Here is a 22,714-nt window from a genome sequence, read left to right as displayed (position 1 = left end):
GAAGTGAAGCATAATCAGATCAACACCACAAGATTATATTAGTATCTGCTAATAATCTGCAAACTAAATCCAAAGATGGCTTTAAAGGGGTGGTCTCATCGGAGACATTGGTGGCATATCGCTAGGACATGCCACCAATTTCAGACAGGTTCAGTTTCCAGAGCTGGAACTCTAATCTATCTCCAGAATGAGCACAAGCGCAGCATGCTCTTCATTAATTTCTATGGGAGTTCCAAAAACAGCCGAGCGAGTGAGCTCTCCCGTTTTCGAATGTTCCATATAAATTAATGGCGAGTGTACCGTGCAAGCACAGCCACGGCTCTATTTACTTCTATTGGACTGCTGGAGATAGCCGAAACAAATGGCTTGGCTATTTTCGGCAGTTCCATAGAAATGAATAAAAGGCTGTTCTGGAGATAGCGATATGCCACTAAAGTCTCAAGTGAAACAACCCCTTCAACCGCTTTTCCACCAGCATGCAGCACATTCCAATAAACCCATTTTATTGTCACTTACCGAGCATGCAGACAGGATTTGGCTTTCTCTTCCCACCTCTCAGACACTGTGAGCAGTTCCTGAAGTTCAGCCATTGCTTTCTCTACAGCATGATGAGGAGCTAAACCCACCCCTGAATCTATTAACTTCTTCATCACATCCAAAGTGACCTTATGGGGTTCAGACAGAGTCTGGCGCACCTCGTCCAACCACCGTGCCTGAAGCAGCTCTTGTTTTAATCGAGGTAGCTCTGGGAGCTCCACATACAAGTTGGATCCCATATCAATGAGAGCTTGTAGCTTGCTGGAATCTGGAATTTCATCAGACATTGCCTCCTGTGCACGCTCATGGAACTCCTCCACATCATCAAGCAAATTCTATGTAAAAAGCACATAAACAACTCTTGAGATTACATTTTAGCTTTTGCCCACACAACGGTTCAAGTTCTAGAACTTGAGACACCACATTTAGAAGAGACCTACTTTTTTCTTTGATAGCAGATCACGCTAATGTACAGTTCCATAGCCTGAGGCTGCACTACTAAGATTCTGATCAAAAACTGTCCACCTCCAATTTTTCTCAGGTGAACTATGGACTCAAATCCCAATGCATATGAACTGTTACACCCATCGGTCACTGTTGAAGCCAAATACGGTGTAGATACAGATGTGAATGATGATTTCGATATATGACAACAGAGCACCATACAGAAATCAGAAGGGGACATTTCATCATAAGCTCTTAAAAGGGCATCTGTCAGCAGATTATTACCAATGAAACTCGCTGACTTGTTGCATGTGCGCTTGGCAGCTGAAGTCATCCGTGTTGGTCCCATGTTTACTTGTGCCCACTTTGCAGAGAAAATGTTTTAATATATTCAAATGAGCCTCGAGAAGCAATGGGGGCTAGAGGCTCCACTTTCTCTGCAAACGCCACGTCCTCTAAAATTTGATTGATAAGGCCAGACGCCATGAGGTTTTCACTACCTGACCATGTACATCAAAGTGCAGAGGACGTAACAGTTGCAGACAGCACGGAGCCTCAAGGAGTAATAGCAACGCCCATATTAGTAATAGGGGCTCAGTGTTCCTCAACACCAGTCCTCAGGGCCCACCTGCCGGTCAAGAATTGAGAGTATCCCACAGAATGAATGCATGTGGTAAGTCCTAATGCACTGACACTAATTGTGTCACCTGCTCATACTAAGGAAATCCTGAAGACATGACATCGTCTTTCTCAGGACTGCGGGCACATATGACCATGGGACAAACACGGATGCCTTCAGCTGCCAAGAGCACATGTAACAGGTCAACCAGTGTCATAGCTACAAATCTGCTGACAGATACCCTTTAATAATGCAGCCTTAGGGGGTGGTCCTGTAAGGTCAAGCAATCATAGCTCGGCATAGAAAGTACATTTAAAATATGGCACGTTAAAAAGGTATTTCGGTTAGAAGTAACTATCCCGTATCCACAGAATGGGAAATAGGTGTTCGCTCAGTGGGAGATAAGGAATAACTATTTGACTGGTTGGGGTCTATATGCTGGGACCTATGCAATCAAGAGAAAGGGGGCTTTGCATTCCTGAAATGAACAGAGTGGCTGGTCAAGCATGCGCACTGCTGTACCATTCATTCGTTATGGGCCTGGCAGGAGATCTCTGGCAGTCCCATACAGATAAAGCATCAGTACACATATTCAACCAGCTGCTCCATTTTTTTCGGAGGTCAGATCCAACCAATATCCTATGGATAGGAGATAACTTTCTTTGAAGGAATGTTCGTCAGTCAACTAAATAGAGAACCATTAATCTTGCTATCTAAAAACAAAACAAAAAAAATAAAAACTAACCTTAACCTGCCGGGCCTGTGTGACGATGCAAGGCAGGCTGAACAGCTGATGGACAAAGGCTTTGAGTTCTTCCATAGTAAGTTTAGTACGAGTCTTCCCAGAGTCCTGGCTCAGCTTACTGTCAGAACAAGAGGACAAGTTTAAAGTGAACAAAATTGCAATATTAAAGAAAAGCAGCATCTAGAGCAGTACGCACAGCACCAAGGGTTGAGGGGGTACGCAGCACTGCCCTAGAAGCCAGCAATGTTTCATTGCTGGTTGCCAGGACTTCAAGACAGGGATAGAGTAGAATGCTGCAGGCAGGGCACAATAGCTGATATCTCCCTGCCCCACTGCTCACAGCCTACAGGCACAAGACCTGCAGCCTACCAGAGGCCGACATGATGACTGTCAACCTGACCCGGGCTGCAAGCAATTCATGGTGCAGGCTGGAAGAGGCCTGTGTCCTGCACGATTTTGCAGACAGTGGCATGAAGGTGAGTACTTGGGGCAGCACTATTGGGCCACTGGGGAGGTCAGTATTATAACTAGGGCAATACTACTAGGGCAATGGGCACAATTAGGGTACTATCAGGGGGTCATTATTATAACTGGGGCAGAACTACTGGGGACATTAATACTACAAACAGCACTATGAGTAGCTTGTGTTATTAGATTATTGGGATTTTATTACTACTGGGGGCACTATAGGGGGCATTAATACTACTAGGGGAACTATAGGCGGCTTTATTACTTCTGGGGCATACTATGGTGGCTTTATTACTACAGGAGGACACTATGGCGGGTGTCATTACTACTTGGGAGCTCTTTAGGGGGCAGCAGTACTACTAGGGACAATAAAAAGGGGCATATGTACTACTGGGGCACACGGTGGAGGCTTTAATACTACTGGGAGCATTATGGTGGGCTTTAACACTACTGGGGTACTACTAGAGAACATATTTACTAATGGAGCACACTGTGGGGGCTTTATTACTGGGGGCACTATAGACAGTCTATTACTTCTGGGGACACTATGGTAGCCTCTACTTCTATTAGGGGTATCATACAGGGATTTAATATTACTGGGGAATTATGGTGGGCTTTATTACTATTGGGGACTATGGGGAACAATTTTACTACTATGGGCACTTACTTCTTACTACTATGGGCACAATGGGGGACATTATTACTATTAGGGGCACTATTGGGGTTACAATGATTAAGGGAACTTTGGTAGAGAATTATTACTATTGGAGGGACTTTTTGGAGCACTATTATTGTGAAGAGGACCCTAGGACACTATTAGCTACTCACAATTATTTTTGGGGGACTCTATGTTTACGGCACTGTTACTGTCAAGGCCCAATGTGCAGGGTGCAATTATTTTTCAGAAAACACTGTGTGGCAATAATTATTGAAGACCGCACTATCAATATGATGCTAGTATTTTCAGTATGTGGGCACATCATTGGAGGTGTCAGAATGGGGTGTTTAGAAGGTGGCGGAGGATGATGGAAAAGTAGGAAACCAAGTTGTGTATGCATCAAACTCTGCAGAGACAAGAAATGGATGAAAGAAGTCATCATGGCAGTCTGGTCCGAATGGAGACATCTCTGGATGTAAAAGCTATGTGGTGTTGTATTCTTCTGCATGTTTGGTAGCACGGAATGTAATTTAAAAATTAAAAGTTATCCATCATGAGTCCTAATGTGGTGTCTGTCATTGTGACTAGAAGATAGTGATGCATGTTGTGCTATTCTTTCACAGTGCTCTGCAACATGTGCCTCGCCTGCGGTTGCAAGATTACAACTCCCAGCATGTTCAACAGCCTTGGCTGCTAACTGTTGCCAAATAGGACTTGGACAGAAATAAAAAGATCTCACCTGTGTTTCTGCTTTTTTGTTAAAAGCAGCTGAGCAACGGATGAGCAAGTTTCAGCCTCTTTTACTGCATCTCTGAGCCTTCGGTAGAGCTCATTTTCTGGGAACTTCCTGTCCTCTGCATCCTCCAGCATGACCTTCAACTCAATGATGTCTACAAATCAGATCAGAGCTTTTTATTAAAGGGTTTTTCCTGTAATAATTATATTTTATGTGATGCCTGGAGTCTTCTTCCTGAAAAGCATTTATACTTACTTGCTCCACACTTCCTCTGCTGCCTCTGTCTTCTGGTCCCCGGCTTCAGTAGTGACGTGCTGCTTGTGGCCACATCACTGCTGAAGCCAGTCATTATCTGGAGCTGTGCATGTGACAATGCCCACACAAAGGGGGAGTTCACATCAGTGTTTCCCTTTCTGTTTTAGCATTCCGTTCAAATGTGATGAAAATAATGGAATGGCTATAACGGAAAGTCAAACAGAACACTTTAAAGATATTCCGTTTAAATCTTAAGTCAATAGACTTAAATAAATAAAAATATCGGAAAGCAGCATTGCGTCTGGTTTCTGTTATTTTGGATGGAAAAAAGAGTCCTGAAACCCCCCCCCCCCCCCCCCCCATGGAACATCTTCAAAGAGTAACTAAACCCTCATAAAAAAAAAAATATATATAAAGGTCCCTAATGCCCCAATAAAACTTTTTCTAAGATACTGTACAGGCCAAAAGTCTGGACACCTTCTCATTCAAAGAGTTTTCTTTATTTTCATGACTATGACAATTGTAGATTCACACTGAAGGCATCAAAACTATGAATTAACACATGTAGAATTATATACATAACAAACAAGTGTGAAACAACTGAAAATATGTCATATTCTAGGTTCTTCAAAGTAGACACCTTTTGCTTTGATTACTGCTTTGCACACTCTTGGCATTCTCTTGATGAGCTTCAAGAGGTAGTCACCTGAAATGGTTTTCACTTCACAGGTGTGCCCTGTCAGGTTTAATAAGTGGGATTTCTTGCCTTATAAATGGGGTTGGGACCATCAGTTGCGTTGTGGAGAAGTCAGGTGGATACACAGCTGATAGTCCTACTGAATAGACTGTTAGAATTTGTATTATGGCAAGAAAAAAGAAGCTAAGTAAAGAAAAACGAGTGGCCATCATTACTTTAAGACATGAAGGTCAGTCAGTCCGAAAAATTGGGAAAACTTTGAAAGTGTCCCAAGTGCAATCACAAAAACCATCAAGCGCTACAAAGAAACTGGCTCACACGCGGACCGCCCCAGGAAAGGAAGACCAAGAGTCACCTCTGCTGCAAAGGATAAGTTCATCCGAGTCACCAGCCTCAGAAATCGCAGGTCAACAGCAGCTCAGATTAGAGACCAGGTCAATGCCACACAGAGTTCTAGCAGCAGACACATCTCTAGAACAACTGTTAAGAGGAGACTGTGTGAATCAGGCCTTCATGGTAGAATATCTGCTAGGAAACCACTGCTAAGGACAGGCAACAAGCAGTAGAGACTTGTTTGGGCTAAAGAACACAAGGAATGGCCTGGTTCCCGCCGTAAAGCATGGAGGAGGAGGTGTGATGGTGCTTTGCTGGTGACACTGTTGGGGATTTATTCAAAATTGAAGGCATACTGAACCAGCATGGCTACCACAGCATCTTGCAGCGGCATGCTATTCCATCCGGTTTGCGTTTAGTTGGACCATCATTTATTTTTCAACAGGACAATGACCCCAAACACACCTCCAGGCTGTGTAAGGGCTATTTGACCATGAAGGAGAGTGATGGGGTGCTGCGCCAGATGACCTGGCCTCCACAGTCACTGGACCTGAACCCAATCGAGATGGTTTGGGGTTAGCTGGACCGCAGAGTGAAGGCAAAAGGGCCAACAAGTGCCAAGCATCTCTGGGGACTCCTTCAAGACTGTTGGAAGACCATTTCAGGTGACTACCTCTTAAAGCTCATCAAGAGAATGCCAAGAGTGTGCAAAGCAGTAATCAAAGCAAAAGGTGGCTACTTTGAAGAACCTAGAATATTACATATTTTCAGTTGTTTCACACTTTTTTGTTATGTATATAATTCCACATGTGTTAATTCATAGTTCTGATGCCTTCAGTGTGAATCTACAATTTTCATAGTCATGAAAATAAAGAAAACTCTTTGAATGAGAAGGTGTGTCCAAACTTTTAGTCTGTACTGTACTTTATTTATTAATTTGATATTTTTATTATACTTTTTCCTCCCTAAAGCGCACCATTCACTGTGCGCTTAAAACTCAGTTCTCTGTAAACCGCTGACTGCTCAGCGGTGTACGGCGTGTGAAATTTATGATTGGGGCCGCAGCAGAGTTGAGCGTACGGGCAGGAGCGCATATTACTGCTCCTGCCCGTACCCCCTGGAGAATTACTAACTCCTGGCATATCACATGGGTACCCTGTACTCATGTACCATGCCAGGATTAGCTGAGCGGAGCGGCTCCTTCTGCTGCCTGCTCCGCAAAGCTAAGAGAACTGCTCAGCTAATCCTGGCATGGTACTTGGGTACAGGGTATCCATGTGCTAATGTCAGGAGTTAGTAATCCTCCTGGGGTATGGGCAGAAGCAGCAATCTGCTGAGAAGGCGGAGACGGAGAAAGCGGAGGACCAGAATGGTGTGGAAACAGGTAAATATGAATCTTACGTTTCAAGAGGCAGGCATTACAAAAAATATAATTATTACCAGAAAACTCAAAAAAGGAAGATTGCCCAATCTGAATCTGTTCATCCCCATACATTACCCTGTGCAATGGCTCATATAAATGGACTCTTAGACCAGGAAAATATAGAATTAACAGCTCAGAGAACATTTTTTATGCAAAATGGCATCATGGAGATATTTACATTTGAGTCTTCAAAAGGTCCTAAGTCAACAGAGTGAAAACTTCCATAAAGCGATTCTAAGGAAAAAGGTTGCACTACAACCCAGTTTACCACTAAACAGCAATAGGAAACAAATGGGAAATACGGCCAACTCAAGGAGGCTTCAGACAGCAGATATAAAGCCACCGCTCAACTGCAAACAACTTTACACTTCTTATCTTTTATTGCACTGTATCTTTTATTGGCATTTCTAAGGCCTTGGAGCCCTTGTAAATGTTCATTTCAGAATGCACAGACTCACCTTTTTTGTGATTCAGGCTGGCTGTCAGTGCTTCTGTTACCCGGCTAACCCATGTATCATATGACTGGGCACGTAACTTCACTCCGTACAGCAGAGTAGGAAAATCTTCAAGTGAATATCGGTACCTAGGAAAGGAAAGTAAAACGGTTATCCAGCTCTCTAGGGAAAGGATGGGCTGAATTCTCAGTAATGTTAGATGTCTAAAGTGTTCCCTTAACACATGAAATGTAATTTAACACCTTCAAAATTGCCCATAGTTTTTTTGACAGTGGTCTCCCTTTTTTTCAGTCTACATAGTGCTCAATGAGTGAGATGTAGTGAACAGCAGCAGTGGCAATGTTGTTGCCTCTACTGAGACAAGCAATCATAGGATTTCCCCTCCAGCCCCAGAACCCCACCAGCATGGCAAAGCTGCTGGGTCTTCGCAAAGTGACTAGTCTCTAGAGGTGACTGGCAGTGGCTTTCTCCTCTCTCCTTAGATAACACACATACATGTTATGGGTAGGGTTCTAGCAGGTATCGAATTATCAATACTTTTGTACTGGTATCGATTCGAAACCGGGATTTGACATTTACTGTGCAACCTAGTATCAAAGAACATGGCGCACGCTGCCCTCAGCGTGCGCCGTGTTCTCCTCAGCAGCACAGGGGAGAAGGAGTCTCTCTTTCACTGCCCCCTGTGCCGCTGCTGCCAATAAGAAAAAAGAGGGGGGCGGAGGAGGGGAGAGGCTGTGGCCACTGCGCCACCAATGATAACAACTCACCCATTAATATAAATATAGGTGGCGGGTGCTGGCGGCAGAATCACATAGCCGGCACCCCACCTCTATGACAGGAGGCTGCTATCTGCGGCAGTTAACCTCTCGGGTGCAGCACCTGAGGGGTTAACTGCCACGGATCACAGCACCTCGTCATAGAGGTCGGGTGCAGGCTATATGATTCAGCCGCCGGCACCAGTCTCCTGTATTTGTATTAAAAGGTTACTTATCTTCATTGGTGGTGCAGTGCGCCCCCAACCCCTCCAGTATTATAATCATTGGTGGCAGTGGCCACAGGGTCTCCTCCCCTTCATTTATTGGCGGTGCAGTGGCAGCCAGGATGCTACTGAAGCCCTGGCTGCCATGGTAATCTCCCTGCTGCTGTGTCTACTATGCACAGGGCAGCAGACAGAGCGTGAAGTCCTGTTCACCCTAATAGAGCTCTATCAGGGTGAATAGGACAAGGGATGATAAGATCACAAGTTTAAAAAAAAAACAAACAAACAATCAAAATATAAGTTTAAGTCACCCCCTTTCCCAATTTTACATATACAATATATAAATAAACATATTACATATTGCCACGCCCAAAAAAAGAGCGAACTATAAAAATATCTCCTATGCGGTAAATGCTGTAACAGAATTATTATATATTTTTTTCAAAACAGCGATTTGCCTTTTTTTTTTTGTCACCTTGTCCGCCCAAAAAATAGGATCAGACTGTTCTATTATGAGCTGGATGTTCCATAAAATGCGGAATGCACGCTGCTTTTTTGGAGTTTTATTTTTTTTGCGTGGTATCGAATATCGCAATACTTTTTGATGGTATCGAAAACAACCCTAGTTATGGGTCAGCCAGGCACAAAGTCGGGAGAAAGTTATTGAGTGTGTATGGTCAGCTTGAGGACTGAAATACCCTGCTCATTCAAGATGTCATTTGATCATGGGTATATGAAAAGTTTATTGTTAACGGGAGTAACACCTTTACTCCTGAATCCTCACCTGAGACACTTGCTCTGCGTAGGACACGTACACAGGTCCTCCAGATGATTCAGGCAGACAAGCCGATCTGAGTTGCAATTGCAAGTCAGAGCAGAGAGGAAACAGGTGGTTCTGCAGGAGGCACACTGTCTCTCATCATCTGGGACAAGCTCAAAGACTTCTTCTTCTGACTGCTGGATCCCCTAAAAAAAACACACGAAAAGCTATCAGATCTGGCAAACAGACAAAAAAGAAGCCTGAAGAAAACAAAGACGTTAGAACTTACCATCTGTATGGCATTCTCCCGTAATCTGCTCTCCTCCTCAATCATCGTACTCATCTCTTTGCATACTGCAGCAGCCAAGCCAACATCCAAGCACTCTGGGTCTGTAGCCATTTTGAAGATCAGCTCTTCGTGGGAAAATACACAGTGCCGTCTCAGTCTCCGGTAATGACTGACACACTGACGTCCAATGGGAAGCTAGCAGAAAGAATAGAAAAAATAAAATTTGAAAAGTTACATATACATAAATTGCACACATGCCGAGAATAGGGGAAAAAGCTATTAAATAAAACAATGCTGGCAATACTGTTCATTTCAAACTTAATAAAAAACCTGCACGCTATAAATGAAGTAGCTTGGCAGAGAAATACTGTCATACCTACCCAGTCAGCAGTGCAGAAGTTAACAGCCTCTGCAAAGTTGTAACCTTGGTTGAAGCCGGAGTGATATGCACGAGGGAAAGTGACCACAAACTCCCCCGCACATTGATTTGTCCTGTAAACCTGGAAATAAAAATTAAATCCTGGTCAGTGATATGGTACTATATAGCGTGACTTTGCCATTTTCCCCATACCCTTACAGTACAGGTATTAGGGCTTTCTCTAGTACTTCTCTAGACACTCAGGGCCAGATTCGGCATTAATTCATTTCAATGGGCCGGCGCATGCGCACTTCGCTCAACGAAGCCGCTGCCAGGAGTCTGCGGCGCATATGGCTGAGCCTAGTGCGTCGGCGTGGGATCTGACAGAGGGACGGGTAGGATTGCGGAGGAGGCGCTGAGCTGTAGAAGGCGGCGCAGAAGACAGAGAAGGCGGCGCTGGGAACCGGATGGCGAGGGGTGCGGCCGGGCACCCTGTATTAACAGACCTCCCCTTGGGCACCTCAAGTGAGTGATTGACAGGTTATAAAAACCATGTTTTTGGGGCAAATAGAGCCACAGTGAAGTTTAATAAGGCCAGCTTAGGATTATTCTTATTACTCCGGACATGAGCATATGTTTAGGTTATAGGGGTAAAATCTCATGACAGAATCCCTTTAATAGTATATTGAAATGATGTAATAGTACTCTGATCCCGGCAGTTTAACCCATAGAAATACGTAGAAACATAAATCTAAGTGACTAGACAAAAAGGAAGTGACGCATCAGAGCCCCTACAACATAATTCGGTTTCACTGGGTTTTCATGGCACGCCAATAAGATACCAGTTCTATAACTATAATCTAAAATTATTGCAGTATATTATACAAGTGATCACATGGTCAAACAAAAATTGGAAAAAAAGATCAATACAATTTATGGAGAGAAACAAGTAAAAAAAAATCCTTTTCCTGTAAAAAATCTTTTTAGTATGAAACAAAAGTTAAGACAAATCTCTACAGATATTTGGTATTACTACATCAGTAGCAACTTGAACTATAAAATGAAGTAAAAAAAATAAATAAATAAAAAAGCCAGAAGTGCTGTCTTTTGTTCACCGCACCTCTATTCACTTCTAAAGGACTGCCAAAGATAGCCAAGTGCTGTACTTGGCAGTCCCATAGATAGTGAATAAAGCAGTGGTCACAAATGTGCACTACTGCTCCATTCATACAGGGCACTTGGGGACCCCATTTTCGAGATCAATGGGGATCCCAGCAGTTGGACCCCAAGAATCTTAGATTTATCACCTATCTTTTATATGTGACAAATGTTGCTTGTGGGCTGACCCCTTTAAGGGGTTACAGATACAGTGATCATGACTCTTTTGTAAGTCTGCCTGTACTGACTGATTCACCTAGGTTAAAATAAAAAAAATTAAAAATAATAATCTAGGCTAGGTTGGATCTAGGTTCACATCAACAGAAAACTCTTGATAGCCTCAGGATTTGCTTGCATCCATTTCCCATTTGTACAGCCGGAGAAAAATAGAAGGCAATAGAAAGTGGTACTCACAGGCACACCATGTTCCATCAATATGTTCGGGTTCATGATGGTCACCAGCTGGTGTAATAGATCAGGCTGGGTTTCAAACAGTTCTGGAGCTAGTTCTCTCATGACATCTTCCAACTGCTCAGCAGCATGAGAAGGAACCCCATACCACGTCTTGGGCTCTCCCCTGAAGATAGAGAAAGGTAGATTAACCAGTCACACAGATGATGCATCTTCTGCTATCGCTAACACTGAAGATGGAAGGAAGTTGCAGAGAAAGTCATCAGATGCAGAAGCAGCACTTAAAGGGGTTGTGCAGGCCATACATACTGATGACCTATCCTCAGGATAGGTCATCAATATCTGATCGGAGGGTTCTGACACCAGGCACACCTGCCGCTCAGCTGTTTGAAGAGGAGGAGGCTCTCAATGCGAACCCTGCTTTCAGTTCATTACACTATGCATCATCTACTCTGGAGCGGTGGAATAGCGCAATTAAAACTACTCGCTCCATTCGCTGCCCGACGATCAGATATTTATGACCTAACCTGACAACAGGACATCGATATGTAAGGCCTCCACAACCTCCAAGTCAGATTCAGCAGCACCACTAAATAGGTGAACCATTCTACACAAACAAAATGCTAGGATTTTTTTTAAATGCAGAACATTTAGAAAGTTGCTTGATTTTGCATCTAGGAAGAAAATGAACAATAAAAAAAATTCAGTGCAAAGACATCCTATCTTAAAAATGCAACAAAAAAAATGCAATTAACATACCAGTGCAGGTAATTAATGGAGTAACTCCAATGGTCCTCAATGTGCCAACAAAATGAGGAAAAGCACATGCCCACATATAGCCAGGGCACCTTCATGCCAGAGATATCCACATTGATATGAGTAAGAACAGATTGCTCTAGAACGGGCATGTTGTTTAGATTCCAACCACATTGGGCATAATCCTGTAAAAGGCAAGAAATGGTGCAAAATAAAAGCATTAGTAAAAAAAAATCTGTTGTTTCACTTAGTCAAAGGAATTGTCTGGTTTTGGATATCAGTGACCTATCCTCAGGATAGGTTATTATTATCAGATTGGACTTGCAATCAATCAGCTGTAAGAAGAGAAGACAGTGCTCGTATGAGAGCTGCGTTCTCTTCACTGTTTACCTGCATCACAGCAGCGAGCAGTGCAATTACAGCTTCTTCATTCCATTCACTTGAATGGGACAGAGGGTAACTACAACTGCTCCTTCCCATTCAAGAGAATGTGGTGGATGCCAATGGCAAGCAGGTAAACAGTAGAGAGAATGCAGCGCTCATGCAAGCACACTTCTCTTCTTACAGCTGATTGACGGTAGTCGGCCCCCGCCAATTTGATATTGATGACCTATCCTGAGGATAGGTCAGTGATATCCAAAACCGGATAACCTCTTTAAAGAGGACCTTTCATGTCCAGACATTATGAAATAAGTATGTGGTTGTGTAGGGCATAATAATTCATGGATGTAATATCGCTTACTAGTGTGTCTGTCTGGCGCTCCGTTCCCCCACTGTGGCCCCCGTTCACTTTGCCCACCTGATACGCTAATGAATATCATCGGTACAAGGAGGAGGAGGAGACTGCCCTGTTTCTCAATGTCCGATCACAGATGAGAGCGTCACAGCCAGGGAAAAGGCGAGATTTTTTTCTCCCTGGCAGTGGCGCTCTCATCTGCGATTGGACAGCGCTACAGCCAGGGAGAAGGAGACGCCCATTGAGAAACAGGACAGTCTCCTCCTCCCTGTACCAATGCTATTCATTAGCACATCAGGTGGGCAAAGTTAACTGGGCCACAGCGAGGGAACGGAGCGCCGGACAGACACACACTAGTAAGTGATATTACATCCATGAATCATGCCCTATACAACCCCCTACTTATTTAATAATGTCTGGACCCATGAAAGGTCCTGTTTAATTATGTTGCTTCACTTATCTTCTACCGGCAGCGAGTCACATTGGGTCTTACACTGTGATTGCATCTAGAGCTGCAGTCTTTATTTAGCTGGCTGTTACCTGGAATTTATTAGGACCATTTTAACAGAAAGAGCTCATACATCTGAGACACATTATTGGGAGAAGACAAGCACAAGTATGTTAAAGGGGTTGGCCAATGGCAGGCAGGAACGGGGAAGAGTTTTACTGAATTTTCCCCCAAAAACTATATATTCAATCTGCTCTGCTCATTCTGCTCTAAAATATGCTGCCTGTAGATTACATTGCATCTCATGGTGACAGGTCCTCTTTAAGTAACATCATGTATGTACACAGTGGTAACTATATAGCAATGCATTTGCAACTATTTTTTTTTACACCAATATTATGGCTTATCTGATGTAAATTTTTTGCCAAGTATGTCAGTTTGTAAAAAAGTGTAATAAATATTAAGAACAAACTTAAAATATGCAAAAAAAATTATTAAATTAAATACAAAGTTGTGCAATGTTGCCCGAGCACCACACATGAGTAATTCCCACCCAGTGACTCCGGCAGCACAAATGTGTAAAACAGTTCTTGGAGGTGAACATGCGCTTGTTATTCTCACTGCCTGGCCTCCTATTCAGTAGTAACCACACTGAACATCGCATCTCACCTCTTCATCAGGTGTCAGTTTCCTCCGACCATCGAGTATCGGGAAGCCGCTCCCAAAATCTCTAGAAGAAATATCAGCGCCATATTCCACAATCACATCCTCTTCAATGGAGCTCACCAGGCGCCAGAACTCCTTCTCCACCAGCTCTGTGGGCACCATCTGGGGAAGACGTATGCATTGGGTTTGTTTCAGACTCAAAGTAATCTACAGCTACAAATGAAAAAACTGCACTACAACTTACATGTACTGGCATATTGAAGTAGTCAGATTTGAAGTGATCAGCCATCTCTCCAAAGCTTTGCAGAGTATATTCCCTCACAGCCTGCTCAAATCCAAAGGCTTCACGTGGTTTGCTGCATTCCTACAGTTAGAAGAGAAAGAAGTGTATTGTTAAAAAATAAAAAACACTGATCTGAGCTGCTCCTAAGTGACCGATTAATGTGTCATCACTGGCCTAGGAAAAGCGGGAGAAGGCCTGACAGCGCCGCTGCCTTCTCACACAGCTGATCTGCGTGGGTCCCCAGTGTTAGACCCCCACCGATCAAATACGGATGACCTATCCTGCGGAAGGTTCATCAGTATCAAAAGCTCGAAACAACCCTTTAAAGCGACCTGTGCCCACGAAATGCAATGTAATATGTATGCAGCATGTTATATGGCAGGAGACGCTAAGCAGATTAATACAGGGCATTTTGAAAGTTTTCAGATCCTTTTACTAGTTTCACATTTATGTTGCAGACTTGTCTTGTACTAATGTAATGAAAAAAAAAAAAAAAAAATATATATATATATATATATATATATATATATATATATATATATTGCCATAACCTTTGACAGTGATTACAGCCTCCAATCTTCTTGGGTATGGTGCCACAAGGTTGGCACACCTGGATTTGGGGATTTTCTGCCATTCTTCTCTGCAGATCCTCTCAAGCTCTGTCTGGTTATATAGAGACCGTCGTGGAGAGCCATTTTAAGGTCTCTCCAGAGATGTTCAATTGGGTTCAAGTCAGGGCTCTGGCTTGGCCATTCATAGAGTTGTACCTAACCCACTCCTGTGTTGTCTTGGCTGTGTACTTAGGGTTGTTGTCTTATCGGAATGTCAACTTTCAGCCCTTTCTGAGGTCCAAAGCACACAGTTTCAGGTTTTCATTAAGAAATTCTCTGTACTTTGCGCTATGCAGCTTTCCCTCAATCCTGACCAATCTCACAGTCCCAGCCACTTTAAAACATCCCCACAGCATGATGCTGCCACCGCCATGCCTTGGGCAGTGCCTAGATTCCTCCAAACACGATGCTTAGAATTGTGGTCAAAAATTTTAATCTTGGTTTCATCAGCCCAGAGATTTTTATATCTCATAGTCTGAGAATCCTTTAGGGTTTTTTTTGTTGCAAATTCCAGGTGGGCCTTCTTGACATCCGCTGCGCATGTATGGCGGATGTTGGGTCTTTATAGATGGTGTCTGCTACAGAGCAAGAGGAGACCCATAGCCACCAGGGGCCTGCTGTTTCATATAGCAGACACCCCCGGCTAATGTCCGCAATGGGCGGTAAAGCTGACCCTGGACATTTAACCCCTCAGATCCCAAGGTCAAACGTGACCACGGCATCTAAGATGGCAAAAACCCAAAAGCGCATGCTTCTGGGGGCAAGAATGCTTTCCCCCAGCGGAGATCTAGGAAAGCGTTCTATGCTTGTAATGAGCCCGAGCCTGTACTAGGCTTATTACCTGTATATTACAGTTCAGGCCAGCAGGTGGCAGCACTAAACTGTAATAGCCCTATCTATATAGAATAATGGAGAATTTTTTTTTTTAAATCATAATAAAAACAACATCATGGGGATTGCCGCATGCAAAAAACGCCTGTACTATTAAAATATAATTAAAACGTATCCCATATGTTGAATGGCGTAACAGAAAAAAATAATATTAAATAGCAGCCAAATTTAGTTTCCTCCCCCCCCCTTCCCAAAAAAAAAAAAAGTGATACACACCTCAGCAATACATTTTGGGCAGCGCCAATCTCCTTTGGGCACTTCTGGGAGAGGTGGGATGAGACAGAATGTGTGATAACTGTCATCACAACCATCACACAGCAGTAATTTCTCCTCACAATCACCCCGGCCGCAGAACAGGCAAATGTACAGGTCAACCTGGAGGGACAGCAGAGCAATAAAAGGTTTTGTCAGGACATTACTTTGCAAATGAGCAGGTCAGGTTTGAACCGCTTTTCATTCCATGCTATCAAGGGCAAGGGGTTAAAAAGTGAAGGGAGGTATAGGAGAGATGAGGAAGTCTTGTCTGAACATGGGACACTTACAAAATTGACGGACAAAGCGCCTTTCCTCTGCCTCATCTGCATCCCGAAAGCGTCCAGCTTAGAACTCTTCCTGTTCTTGAACAGTTCATCTGAAATCAATGAAAGACAAACTGTGATAATCCCGCACAAGCTACCAGAAATGCATCCAGGTTATGGCAATTGTGTTCATTTGGTTTGTCTTAGCTGCAGCATAACGGATAACCTGGAGTCATCTGCAATATGCACACAGCAGCGTGAAGCACAAGTATCGGCAGATTGCAGCAACCACAATATAAGGTTACATTATTGAAAATTCTGCTTTTTTGAGCAACCATGGCAACCTACATAACCTACCATCTAGTTTTGGTTATATAATCGCCATTATCCTCCTAGAGAGAGAATGACTACATTAGCTGCATAGGATGTAACAAAGGAAACAGCTCCCTCTGCTGGGTGCTATGCCTCATAACACTATGTTCCAAGCTGAGCTTCACTGTGACTCAATACAGGATAACTACATTTTCTTAGTTTTTGATCTTATGGATTGCCAACAGGTATGAGCCTAGCCCTACCAGCTCTGTCTTTAACACTGTCTCCAACCCCGATCATCCTGGGAGCAGCTCCGAAGGTGTGCAGCTTCTTCACCTCTGGGCTTTTACTGATCTCCACAGACTCCTGCAATACAACGGCAACAATACTGCTTTAGTCAACACAATTGCAGGTGTAAATAAAAAGTAACACTGCCACCCTTTAAGGTAATCTGAAATGAAATCCGTAATTAAAAGGGCCGATCGTCCCTATGTAAATAAAACTTATCCAGAATAGAATGAAGAGTTCGGCAATTTTCTAAAACAGACCTTTATAATTTAAAAAATTAATGGGAAAAGCACAAAACATATTAAAAAGGCACACACCTCTTAGGCCAATTTCACGTGAACGCATTTAGTCCAGGAAACACGCGCTGCGTGATAGCTGTATTTCCTGGACTAACTCACAGCATCATAATCACTTAAAGGGGACCTGTCACCGCTCCTGACATGCCTGTTTTAATATCTACATGCATTCCCCATGTGATAACAATTCTGGAGCATCTATTCTCATGGCTCTCTGATGTACCATTTCTTTATTATTCCTACTAGAAGTTCTGAATGAATTGCTAGCAGTCTGCAGTAAGGGTACAGAGGGGAGGTAACAAGTTGGGTGTGTGTTCCTACACAGACTCACTCTATCCAATCAGTGCTGCAGGGGGGTGGGGGCGTGGCTTGGCGCTGGAAGAAGCAGATTATCTAAGAATCAAACATTCTGGCCTATCCCCTAACCGCTAATAAGCCTGGGAGAGCGGCTGGGCCTCCAGGATCCATACTCCTCACAATGGCATCCGTTGCAAAAGAAATTGAGACGCCATCTCATGTGGGACATATTACAAGAAGGTTCATTCCCAGATTTGGCCACTCTCCAGTCAGAGGTCATGGGAACTACAATAAATCGACTTCACATATAACCATCTATATTAAAATTTAAAAAAAGGTGATCAAAATGGGAGATATCACCAGAGAGTTAACATGGCTGGAGAAGTTGGCAGCTTTCCGCCCCTGGCTTCGGAGGGTTATTTCAAAAGTTAATACAGGACTGTGTTCAGACACCTCAGGAGTCTATGTGCTGCCATACATCTCAGCATGGGAGAAAGAACCATCTATCGACCTCACAGAGGCTGATATCAAGCAGATGTATAAATTTTGCCTAGGACCATCTAGTTACGTCCTTTTACAAGAAACGGCATACAAACTAGTCTGTCGATGGTACAAGACTCCGGTGGCGCTAAATCGCATAAATCCTACAATCCCAACCAGTTGTTGGAGAGGTGTCCAAAATGTTGGTTCATACATCCACCTATGGTGGGAATGTCCTACAATCAAACTTTTTGGGACTGGAGTAGAGGAAGTCCTCTCAAAAATTTGCCCAAACGCTAATCCCCTGATCCCGAGGTAATCTTTCCTAACCTCATACCACCATTGGTGAAAAACTATAATAAACTACTCTGGAATCAATTAGTACTATAGGCTAAATCCATGATTCCTTTATATTGGAAACAACCGATTATGCATCCGATATCCCATTGGATCACCAAGATCGGTCAAAGCTTACCTTGAATCCTTGGAAGTCCTTCGCACAAGGCCCAGACATACTTCCTTGGCCAACTTGAAAGGATCAATGTTGATGTATAATTACGTTTTATAGAATAAATAGCCCACTCGAAGTTAGTGAAGCTGCAGCGGATATCTAGCAACTTTTATTCGCAAACAATGTTATATGACGTGCTTAGCTCATTTATCTGTTCTGTACTTTTCTCTACTTTGTAAAACCAATAGAAAGAGATTTGACACAATCAGTGCTGCCATTTTCAGTCTGTGCAGGTACACCCCCCCAACTTGTTACCTCCCCTCTGTACCCTTACTGCAGACTGCTCGCAATTCATTCAGAACTTCTAGTAGAAATAATACAGGAACGGCACAGCATACAGACATAAGAATAGATGCTCCAGAATCGCTATTACATGGGGAATGCATGAAGCTAATAAAACAGTCGTGTCAAGAAATGTGAAAGGTCCTCTTTAACACGCTGTGAGTTCCTGTCTGACCATGGGTCTACTGACCTGGACTCACATAATGTTGTGATTACAGTTCAGTAGACCCATGGTCAGACAGGAATGATACGAGTTTGGTCAGAGAACCAGTCTGGGAAATACAGCCATCGCATAGAGCGCGTTTCCCAGACTGAATATGCTCACATGAAATTGGTCTTAAAGGGAACCCGTCACCTCTACTATGCTACCCTCACTGAGCGTTTCTAAATGTTCATTGTGTTACCTTAAACATATAAATTACACTTTTAAATTTCATTTGCAGACGAATTCAAAAAGGATTATGCATTTTTGTACTTCTCGTCTTTTATGCAAATTAACATAAAAAAAGAGTCATATCTTACTTGTGTGACCAGAGAAGAGTCATATTTTCAAGCTCTGACTCATCTCAGGTTAATTTCCATATGTTTCAAATCGTTTTTGTTTTTTAAACAATAAAAGCACACAGAGCTATGGGGACTGGGTATTGCGGATGTGCTAGCGGCGATCTAGCAACCTATGTCCTCAGGTCTATACCCAAAATCCCGGTGACAGGTTCCCTTTAAAGAGGAAATGTCATCTATCCTGACCTGCCTGTTTTAGCAACTAACTCCATTCCCCAAATCTGTTCTTCAGGCTCTATGTTGTGCTATTCCTATATTATTCTAGCTATAAATTCTAAAAGCATTCCTAGCAGTTTACAATGAAGGTCCAGGTCAGTGTCACTAGTTAGGGCTGTGTCCCTGCACATTCTGATACTATCGTATGAGAGCTGCAACTGTCAGACTGTGCAGGGACACACCTCAACTGTTAGGCCTATTGCACACGACCGTATGGCTTTTTCAGTGTTTTGCGGTCCGTTTTTCATGGATCCGTTGTTCCGTTTTTTGTTTCCATTGTGTTTCCGTTTCTGTTCCGTTTTTCCGTATGGCATATACAGTATACAGTAATTACATAGATAAAATTGGGCTGGGCATAACATTTTCAATAGATGGTTCAGGAAAAAACGGAACGGAAACGGAAGACATACGGATGCATTTCCGTATGTGTTCCGTTTTTTTTGCGGATCCATTGACTTGAATGGAGCCACGGACTGTGATTTGCGGGCAATAATAGGACATGTTCTATGTTAAAACGGAACGGAAAAACGGGAATACGGAAACGGAATGCATACGGAGTACATTCCGTTTTTTTGGCGGAACCATTGAAATGAATGGTTCCATATACGGACCGCAAAAAAAAACGGCCGTGTACAATAGGCCTTAGAAGAGACTAGAGAAGGACCGTGCCGCCTGTGTGTAAACTGTTTTTAGAAGAGTGCCCCTAATTGTCAGGGATCGTAACTCACCAGATCAGGTTGTGCACGCCATGCACAACACTGGAAAAGCGTATGTGGAATAGCTTGTGCGGTATTGAAGCAGCTCCCTTTTGCCGCGGGCATCCAGAGTAGGTCCCGATGACACGTCGGTGAAACGCGTAGCTAAACTAAGACCCGATCACTTTATGTCTAGTTTTATACTAAAATAAAGTGTGGTTAAATCTTAGCGCCCCGGTAGTACTGCCATTTTTTACCTAACTTGATCTCAACTGTTAACACCCATCTGGACTTTTATTGCAAACTGCCAGTCATTCATTCATAACTTCTAACAGGAATAATAATGGAACGGCACATCTTAGTGTCATAACATACACTTCTGGAGAGGTGACCAGTCCCCTTTAATAAATTTAGCACATTTATGAAATCTACACCTGCTATGGGCTGTAGATTGCACCAAAATGTGCATCTTTTTCTGGCTTTAGCACAAATCTACATTAAAGTTTACACCATACCCTCCTGGTAAACCATGCACATTTTGCAACCTTTTATTAAAAACAGTGCAAAATATGATTTTTTCATTTTTTTTCTTTTTTCAATGCAACTTTTGGGGGGCTCTCTTGATGACAAACACTGGTACAAATTGAATAATAAATGTGGGCCAATGTGTTTATATACAGTACAGACCAAAAGTTTGGACACACCTTCTCGTTCAAAGAGTTTTCTTTATTTTCATGACTATGAAAATTGTAGATTCACACGGAAGACATCAAAACTATGAATTAACACATGTGGAATTATATACATAACAAAAAAGTGTGAAACAACTGAAAATATGTCCTATTCTAGGTTCTTCAAAGTAGCCATGCTTGTTCAGTATGCCTTCAATTTTGAATAAATCCCCAACAGTGTCACCAGCAAAGCACCCCCACACCATCACACCTCCTCCTCCATGCTTCACGGTGGGAACCAGGCATGTAGAGTCCATCCGTTCACCTTTTCTGCGTCGCACAAAGACACGGTGGTTGGAACCAAAGAGCTCAAATTTGGACTCATCAGACCAAAGCACAGATTTCCACTGGTCTAATGTCCATTCCTTGTGTTCTTTAGCCCAAACAAGTCTCTTCTGCTTGTTGCCTGTCCTTAGCAGTGGTTTCCTAGCAGATATTCTACCATGAAGGCCTGATTCACACAGTCTCCTCTTAACAGTTGTTCTAGAGATGTGTCTGCTGCTAGAACTCTGTGTGGCATTGACCTGGTCTCTAATCTGAGCTGCTGTTAACCTCCGATTTCTGAGGCTGGTGACTCGGATGAACTTATCCTCCGCAGCAGAGGTGACTCTTGGTCTTCCTTTCCTGGGGCGGTCCGCATGTGAGCCAGTTTCTTTGTAGCGCTTGATGGTTTTTGTGACTGCACTTGGGGACACTTTCAAAGTTTTCCCAATTTTTCGGACTGACTGACCTTCATTTCTTAAAGTAATGATGGCCACTCGTTTTTCTTTACTTAGCTGCTTTTTTCTTGCCATAATACAAATTCTAACAGTCTATTCAGTAGGACTATCAGCTGTGTATCCACCTGACTTCTCCACAACGCAACTGATGGTCCCAACCCCATTTATAAGGCAAGAAATCCCACTTATTAAACCTGACAGGGCACACCTGTGAAGTGAAAACCATTTCAGGTGACTACCTCTTGAAGCTCATCAAGAGAATGCCAAGAGTGTGCAAAGCAGTAATCAAAGCAAAAGGTGGCTTCTTTGAAGAACCTAGAATATGACACATTTTCAGTTGTTTCACACTTTTTTGTTATGTATATAATTCCACATGTGTTAATTAACCACTTCAACCCCCCTAGCTGAAACCCCCTTAATGACCAGGCCACTTTTTACACTTCTGCACTACACTACTTTCCCTGTTTATTGCTCGGTCATGCAACTTACCACCCAAATGAATTTTACCTCCTTTTCTTCTCACTAATAGAGCTTTCATTTGGTAGCATTTCATTGCTGCTGACATTTTTACTTTTTTTGTTATTGTAAAAAATGGTTTGGGTAAAAGTTATATCGTTTACAAACTATGGTACAAAAATGTGAATTTCCGCTTTTTGAAGCAGCTCTGACTTTGAGCACCTGTCATGTGTCCTGAGTTTCTTACAATGCCCAGACAGTACAAACACCCCACAAATGACCCCATTTCGGAAAGTAGACACCCTAAGGTATTCACTGATGGGCATAGTGAGTTCATAGAACTTTTTATTTTTTGTCACAAATTAGCAGAAAATATTCCACTAAATTGTGACAAAAAATAAAAACTTCCATGAACTCACTATGCCCATCACAAAATACCTTGGGGTGTCTTCTTTCCAAAATGGGGTCACTTGTGGGGTAATTATACTGCCCTGGCATTCTAGGGGCCCTAATGTGTGGTAAGTAGTTTGAAATCAAAATCTGTAAAAAATGACCGGTGAAATCCGAAAGGTGCTCTTTGGAATGTGGGCCCCTTTGCCCACCTAGGCTGCAAAAAAGTGTGACACATCTGGTATC

The 22,714-nt window shown here is 43.0% G+C and overlaps 1 protein-coding gene across 2 annotated transcripts in view; it reads right to left on the bottom strand.

Moving 5' to 3' along the window:
* KDM5A (lysine demethylase 5A) overlaps positions 1–22,714 on the bottom strand; it is a 68,080-nt gene that overhangs the window by 34,605 nt on the left and 10,761 nt on the right. For both annotated transcript variants that reach the window (XM_044281393.1, XM_044281392.1), the window contains exons 6-19: positions 16,810–16,912; positions 16,259–16,347; positions 15,933–16,091; positions 14,176–14,295; positions 13,935–14,093; positions 12,085–12,266; positions 11,329–11,491; positions 9,779–9,898; positions 9,399–9,593; positions 9,134–9,315; positions 7,374–7,498; positions 4,211–4,361; positions 2,346–2,463; positions 517–872 (exon numbers count right to left, since the gene is read on the bottom strand). In XM_044281393.1, the coding sequence (XP_044137328.1) occupies positions 517–872; positions 2,346–2,463; positions 4,211–4,361; positions 7,374–7,498; positions 9,134–9,315; positions 9,399–9,593; positions 9,779–9,898; positions 11,329–11,491; positions 12,085–12,266; positions 13,935–14,093; positions 14,176–14,295; positions 15,933–16,091; positions 16,259–16,347; positions 16,810–16,912 (2,222 nt within the window). The remainder of the gene's footprint in view (positions 1–516; positions 873–2,345; positions 2,464–4,210; positions 4,362–7,373; positions 7,499–9,133; positions 9,316–9,398; positions 9,594–9,778; positions 9,899–11,328; positions 11,492–12,084; positions 12,267–13,934; positions 14,094–14,175; positions 14,296–15,932; positions 16,092–16,258; positions 16,348–16,809; positions 16,913–22,714) is intronic.

Source organism: Bufo gargarizans, chromosome 2 (assembly GCF_014858855.1).
Source record: "Bufo gargarizans isolate SCDJY-AF-19 chromosome 2, ASM1485885v1, whole genome shotgun sequence".
In the NCBI taxonomy this organism is placed as follows: domain Eukaryota; kingdom Metazoa; phylum Chordata; class Amphibia; order Anura; family Bufonidae; genus Bufo; species Bufo gargarizans.
This window is presented reverse-complemented; position numbering and strand designations above follow the sequence as displayed.